The sequence below is a fragment of the Mandrillus leucophaeus genome, unplaced genomic scaffold (assembly GCF_000951045.1).
Source record: "Mandrillus leucophaeus isolate KB7577 unplaced genomic scaffold, Mleu.le_1.0 Scaffold1093, whole genome shotgun sequence".
NCBI lineage: Eukaryota > Metazoa > Chordata > Mammalia > Primates > Cercopithecidae > Mandrillus > Mandrillus leucophaeus.
This window is the reverse complement of record NW_012099132.1, coordinates 368756-376253: the sequence shown is the minus strand read 5'-3', so window position 1 is coordinate 376253 and position 7498 is coordinate 368756. Positions and strand designations below refer to the sequence as shown.

At 42.0% G+C, this 7498-nt stretch overlaps 1 protein-coding gene across 1 annotated transcript in view; it reads left to right on the top strand.

The window, feature by feature from the left end:
* RFTN2 (raftlin family member 2) overlaps positions 1-6280 on the top strand; it is a 91301-nt gene extending 85021 nt beyond the window's left edge. The window contains exon 9 of the mRNA XM_011989138.1: positions 4802-6280. Coding sequence (XP_011844528.1) covers positions 4802-5074 — 273 coding nt within the window. The 3' untranslated portion in view covers positions 5075-6280. The remainder of the gene's footprint in view (positions 1-4801) is intronic.
* Positions 6281-7498: the final 1218 nt, after the last annotated feature.

Here is a 7498-nt window from a genome sequence, read left to right as displayed (position 1 = left end):
GACAACTCGAAATGGGGAGGGGTAGATAAAAGTGGCTGCAATATTTTGAGTTTCTGATTAGCCTCTCCAAAAGACCAATCAGATATCCATTTATCTCAGTGAGCAGAGAGGTGAATTTGAATAGAATGGGAGGCAGGTTTGCCCTAAGTCATTCTCAGCTTGGCTTTTCGTTTTAGTTTGGTGATTTGGGGGCCCCAAGGTTTATTTTTCTTTCACAACTTTTTCCCTTAAACTTGCCCAACTCTGGTAACTTGGCCAAGAAAAAGACGCACTGCCTCTGTGCTGCCAATAAACTCCTTTCTATGCAACCCGTTGGGGCTGCATCTTCCTGTACAGTGTCATGAACGGTATTGCATTCCACAGTAGCGCACAAAATCCACTTTAATAAAGCTGTTTGTTTGCTTTGTGTATTTGCTGTAAAAACCAGTAGAAAATACCCCGGTATTTTATGCACTGCATTTCAACAGATGAATCCTTAACAAACTTCTGTAAGATCAGCCTGGGCATTTGATTTCTACAATTTTTCTAAGAATTTTTAAATTTTACCTCTTACTTTTAGGAAAAATGCAACCCTAGTTCCCAAATAACATATAAATGAATTTTCAGTAAATGAGCTCTTTGTAAACTGGGAAATTACTGCAATTTGTAAATGTATCTTTAAATCTATGTTCAGTTTTATGTGCCTAGGAGGATATAATCATATTCTCTAATATCTGCCACGTTGTCAGTATTAAATAAGCTCTTAAGGGCCAGATACAGTGGTTCACACCAGTAATCCCAGCACTTTGGGAGGCAGAGGTGGGCAAAACACTGAGGTCAGGAGTTCAAGACCAGCCTGGTCAACATGTTGAAACCCCATCTCTACTAATAACACAAAAATTAGCTGGGCAAGGTGGCACATGCCTGGAGTCCCAGTTACTCAGGAGGCTGAGGCGGGAGAATTGCTGGAACCCGGGAGGCAGAAACTACAGTATGCTGAGATTTCAATCACTATATTCCAGCCTGGGCAACAGAGCAAGACTCTGTCTCAACAACAACAACAAAAAATGCTCTTATAATGAAGTCTCATCAGGAGTCTGAACATCACAAGTTAAGCAGCTAATTCTCCTTGTTGTGCTTTCTCTTTTTTGACTTAGCTATCTTATTTTTTTCACATATATATATATGAGAAATATATATATAGGACCTGAGGTCTTGCCATGTTGCCTAAGCTGGCCTTGAACTCCCAGTTCCAAGTAATCCTCCCATTTCAGCCTCCTGAGTAGCTGAGACTACAGGCTCATGCCACTTTGCCCAGCTAGATACCTTATTTTGACTTAAGTTGCCTGGGCAGAGACCATGTCCCCTTTATTCTGGACTGAACCAAGAACATTCTCTGCCCTCAGTAAATATTTATCAGCAAAAACATCCACAGTTGATCAGAGAGTCTGAATAAGCTGGATTGAATTGTTGAGCATGTATACTGTGTCAGGCAGAAGCAGTTTGCAGCAGGACAAGGAAAGGGTCCACTTCACCCTTGAAGACATTCTAGACACTCACTCAAAATAAACTCAGTCTGAATTATCTGTGTATATTAGTCTGTTCTCACGCTGCTAATAAAGACACACCCAAGACTGGGTAATTTTTAAAGGAAAGATGTTTAATTGGACTCACAGTTCCACGTGGTTAGGGAGGCCTCACAACCATGGCAGAAGGTGAATGAGGAGCAAAGTCATGTTTTACATGGAGGCAGGCAAGAGAGCATGTGCAGGGGAACACCCCTTCATAAAACCATCAGATCTAATGAGACTTATTCACTATTGCAAGAACAGCATGGGAAAGACCCACCCCCATGATTCAATTACCTCCCACTGGGTCCCTCCCACAACACTTGGAAATTATGGGAGGTACAATTCAAGATGAGATTTGGGTGATAACACAGCCAAACCATATCATTCTGCCCCAGCTCCTCCCAAATCTCATGTCCTCGCATTTCAAAACCAATCATGCCTACCCAACAGTTCCCCGAAGTTTGTTGTTGTTTTTTGTTTTTTGTTTTTTTTTTGAGATGGAGTCTTTCTCTTGTTGCCCAGGCTAGAGTGCAATGGTGTGACCTTGGCTCACTACAACCTCCACCTCCCAGATTTAAGTGATTCTCCTGCTTCAGCCTCCCAAGTAGCTGGGATTACAGGCGTGTGGCAGCACACTCAGCTAATTTTTATATTTTTAGTAGAGACGAGGTTTCACCATGTTGGTCAGGCTGGTCTGAAACTCCTGACCTCAAGTGTTCCTCCCGTCTCAGCCTCCCAAAGTGCTGGGATTACAGGCATAAGCCACTACACTTAGCCAAAAGTCTTAACTAATTTCAGCATTAACTCAAAAGTCCACAGTCCAAAGTCTCATCTGAGACAAGGCAAGTCCCTTCTACCTATGACCCTGTAAAATCAAAAGTAGGTTAGTTACTTCCTACATACAATGGGGGTACAGGCATTGGGTAAATACATCCACTCCAAATGAGAGAAATTGGCCAAAATGAAGGGGTTACAGGCCCCATGCAAGTCCGAAATCAAGTGGGGCAATCTTAAAGCTCTAAAATGATCTCCTTTGACTCCCTGTCTAACATCCAGGTCACACTGATGCAAGAGACGGGTTCCCATGGACTTGGGTGGTTCTGCCCCTGTGACTTTGCAGGGTACAGCCCCCCTCCTGGCTGCTTTCATAGACTGGCATTGAGTATCTGTGGTTTTTCCAGGTGCACAGTGCAAGCTGTCAGTGGATCTACCATGCTGGGATCTGGAATATGGTGGCCCTCTTCTCACAGCTCCACTAGGCAGTTTCCCAGTGGAGACTCCATGTGGGAGTTTCTCAAACCCCATTTCTTGACTTCTGTGTGTCCACAGGCTCAAAACAACATGTAAGCCACCAAGGCTTGAGGCTTGCACCCTCTGAAGAAACAGCCTAAGCTCTACATTGGCCCCATATAGCCACGGCTGGGACACAGGGCACCAAGTCCCGAGACTGCACAAAGCAGCAAGGTCCTGGGTCTGGCCCACAAAAACATTTTTTCGTCCTAGGCCTCCTGGCTTGTGATGGGAGGAGCTGCCGTGAAATGCCCTGAAGACATTTTCTCCATTGTCTTGGCAATTAACATTTGGCTCCTTGTTACTTATGCAAGTTTCTGCAGCCAGCTTAAATTTCTTCTCAGAAAAGTGGTTTTTCTTTTCTATGGCATCATCAGTCTGTAAATTTAAACATAAGTTCCAATTCCAAACCATATATTTGTGAATACATAAAACTGAATGTTTTTAACAGTACCCAAATCACCTATTCAATGCTTTGCTGCTTAGAAATTTTTTTTTTTTTTTTTGAGATGGAGTCTCACTCTGTTGCCAGGCTGGAGTGCAGTGGCGCGATCTCGGCTCACTGCAAGCTCCGCCTCCCGGGTTCACGCCATTCTCCCGCCTCAGCCTCCGAGTAGCTGGGACTACAGGCGCCCGCCACCTCGCCCAGCTAGTTTTTTGTATTTTTAGTAGAGACGGGGTTTCACCATGTTAGCCAGGATGGTCTCGATCTCCTGACCTCGTGATCCACCCGCCTCGGCCTCCCAAAGTGCTGGGATTACAGGCTTGAGCCACCGCGCCCGGCCGCTGCTTAGAAATTTTTTCTACCAGATGCCCTAAATCATCTCTCTCAAGTTCAAAGTTACACAAATCTCGAGGGCAAGGGCAAAATGCCACCAGTCTCTTAGCTAAAACATAGCAAGAGACACCTTTGCTCCAGTTCCCAAGTTCCTCATCTCCATCTGAAATCACCTCAACCTGGACTTCATTGTCCATATCACTATAAGCATTTTGGTCAAAGCCATTCAATAAGTCTCTAGGAAGTTCTAAACTTTCCCACATTTTCCTGTCCTCTTCTGAGCCCTTCAAACTGTTCCAACCTCTGCATGTTACCCAGTTCCAAAGTCGCTTCTACATTTTTGGGTATTTTTATAGCACCCCCCCAACTCTACTAGTACCAATTTACTGTATTACTCTGTTGTCATCCTGCTAGTAAAGACATACCCAAGACTGTGTAGTTTACAAAGGAAAGAGGTTTAATTGACTCACAGTTCCACGTGGGGAGGCCTCACAATCATGGCAGAAGGCAAATGAGGAGCAAAGTCATGTATCATGTGGTGGCAGGCAAGAGAGAGCATGTGCAAGGGAACTCCCCTTTATAAAACCATCAGATCTCATGATACTTATTCACGGGTAAGACCCACCCCATGATTCGACTACCTCCCACCGGGCCCCTCCCACAACACATGGGAATTATAGGAGCTGCAATTCAAGGTGAGATTTGGGTGGGGACACAGCCAAACCATATCACTGTGACTCTTCTGCACAGCCTGTGCCTACAGGAAATGGGTGTAAGGTGGCCATTGAAGCACCTTTTCTGCTCTATAGATCCCAACTAACACTAAGACAAAAAATGTATTAGTATTTATACCTTGCTTTTTTCTCCCAAAGTATGATTTCAACAAATTTCCTTCCTTAGAGATGTCATTAAGGGCTGAGATGTGTACCTAACATACCTGCCAATAAGAATGATGTGCCAGAAACCTACAAAGAGTTACAAAACAGGGAGAAGGGAGTTCATTTCTATTTGGGTGGGGAGGGGAATGTGGAGGTAGCTCTGAGCTGGTCGTTGAAGATGAGCAGGATTTTGAAGAGCTGGGGGAAAGGACATTCCAGTAGGCAGAAAGGCAGCACGTGCTAGACCAGGGGGACAGGAAACACCCATCTTTTTAACTCCTGATCGCCAATGTCTTGTGTTTCAGAAGAAAGCCAGCCGCCACATAAAAGGTGAAGACAAGAACAAAGCCACCAGCAGGAGCATTGGATTAGACACAACCACATCACAACCTGCAGAGAGCAGACACCCGCCTGAGGAGTGCCGCCTTTCTCCCTCCAGGGAATGCTGGACAAAGGAGGGGACGCTGGCACAGCACAACAGCTTCTCTGGGTTCAGCAGCAGTGACAGCGTCCTCCGGGAATTAGACGACGGACAGTTTGATCAGGAAGATGGAGTGACTCAGGTCACTTGTATGTGAGCCATGAGATGAAGCAAAGGAAAGTCTTGTAAATAATTGTTAAAATAATTGCTAACTGACCTTATTGTGTTATTTTCTCTGCATTTATATAATATTTTTGAATTTTTCCAGACTCAGCCTTTCCTTTAATCTATGTAAACTTTGGCACAACCTCCCAGACAAGGAAGAATAACCAACATATTTATACATTTAGAATCACATTTACACTCCTCTCAACTAAAACATCTGGTTAAACAGATGTTCCATTCGATTATTACACAATAATCTATTTCAGCTTCTCATGAATGTACAAAGTAGACTTTTCTTACAATTCCTGGTAAGGAAATTGAATATCTCAAACAGTATTTTACCTAATTAGAGGGAGTTCTCAGGAAGTTACAGTCTTATTTAAGCTGAAAAATAATCTCTTTCTTTTTTTCTCTCTCTCTGTCACACACACACACACAGCTAATTAGTGAAAATAAATAGCTATTTTCCAAATATAATAATTAATCCACATTTTGTCTTTAACTATAGCATGTATATACAAAGCAAGCCCCTATGTGTTAAAATATTTTTTGAAAAAAAATTTTTTTATATATCTTTGCTTTTAAAGGGTCACCATGTCACCAACCCTGTACTGATTCATTGCACATAAATGTTGTTGCTCCTAAAAGCCTAAAAATGCGGACAGTAAAGCAGCATCTCTTAAAATTCAATATGAAAAGAACCCATAATCTCAATAAATAAATACCTTAGTAGAGAGTAAGATTTAATTTTTTTTAAAAGTCTAAATACTATTAAGAGGAAAAACACCAACTTCAAGTGGAAACTGAAGTATTTTACATCTGTCTAGATTTGAATTCTGCTTTTATTTTGACTTGCTAAATCCTGAAGAATGTTGAAACCTAGAATTTTCAATCAGGCAGGAGTAGAAAGATGCTCATAGCACACGCAATATGTATGATAACCTATTTTGTTTCACCTTGCTTTTCTTTCCCCTTCTAACAGAGGTAACTTTGCCTTGACCCAGTCTTTAACAATCTTTAAAATTCTACAAAATAGAGGATTTTCATTTGTCTATGAAAGGCTTACTTTGAAAGATGAAACCTTCAAGTGAATTACAACTTACTCTATCATTGATGAATTCAGCCTATTATATATTTTTATTAACATTGATGTTGACATTGTAAGATCATTTTAATAATAAAACATCATTTTTATTGGGTTATTGTTTTGTTGAACACAAATATTCATATAATATGTTTGGTTTTGGGGTTTTTTGTGGCTTTTTTTGAGACAGAGTCTCGCTCTGTCACCCAGGCTGGAGTGCAGTGGCACAATCTCAGCTCACTGCAACCTCCCACTCCTGGGTTCAAGCGATTCTCCTGCCTCAGCCTCCAGAGTAGCTGGAACTACAGGCAGTGTGCGCCACCACGCGCTGCTTTTTTTTGTATTTTTAGTAGAGATGGGTTTTCACCATGTTGGCCAGGATGGTCTCGATCTCTTGACCTTGTGATCTGCCTGCCTCATCCTCCTGAAGTGCTGGGATTACAGGCGTGAGCCACCATGCCTGGCCCTCATATAATATGTTTTATACATATAACAGATATGTATTACATGTTATCAATTATATAGTGTATCTAAACTAAGTCAATCTCCATTAATTGCTGATAAAATTAACAGGAGTTATTCCACTTTTATCATCCAGAAGTACAGTATAAAGGAATTTAAGAATATTCTTCTCACTCTTATTCTATAGCAATAGCTGTCAACACTATTTGCAGAAATGGTTTTTGTTTTGACTTTTAGATGGACTTGAGTTCCATAATCAAGAGTTAGTGGATTTTTGGTAGAAATAAGCACTGCTTCCGGAGTCCACAAAATGTAATGAAGTTAGGAAGCACAAAGAACAAATCAGAAAGTTCGTTTTTCCCAATGCCAGGATCTACAAGAGGTAGAGACTTCTTTATCATTCAGTCCGTATACACAGAGGATTGGAAGTAGTAAATTAAAAACAGAGACAGAAATTTATATTTGACTAAGAAAAAACTCAGAAATATAGCATTAACTTTTTTTTTTTTTTTTTGAGACAGGGTCTCACTCTGTCGCCCAGGCTGCAATCTCGGCTCACTGCAACCTCAGCCTCCCAGGTTCAAGTGACTCTCCCGCCTCAGCCTCCTCAGTAGCAGGGCTTACAGGCATGCACCATCATGCCTGGCTAATTTTTGTAATTTGGGTAGAGATGGGATTTCACCATGTTGGCCAGGCTGGTCTCAAACTCCTGGCCTCAAGCAATCTACCTGCCTTGGCCTCCCAAAGTGCTGGGATTACAGGCGTGAGCCACTGCGCCCAGCCATGATAGTGAATAATTTATGACCAAGTGGTTCTAGAGCATTTTAAATATGCGTAAATAGCTCTGAGCCTATTCTTTTAAAAAAAGGA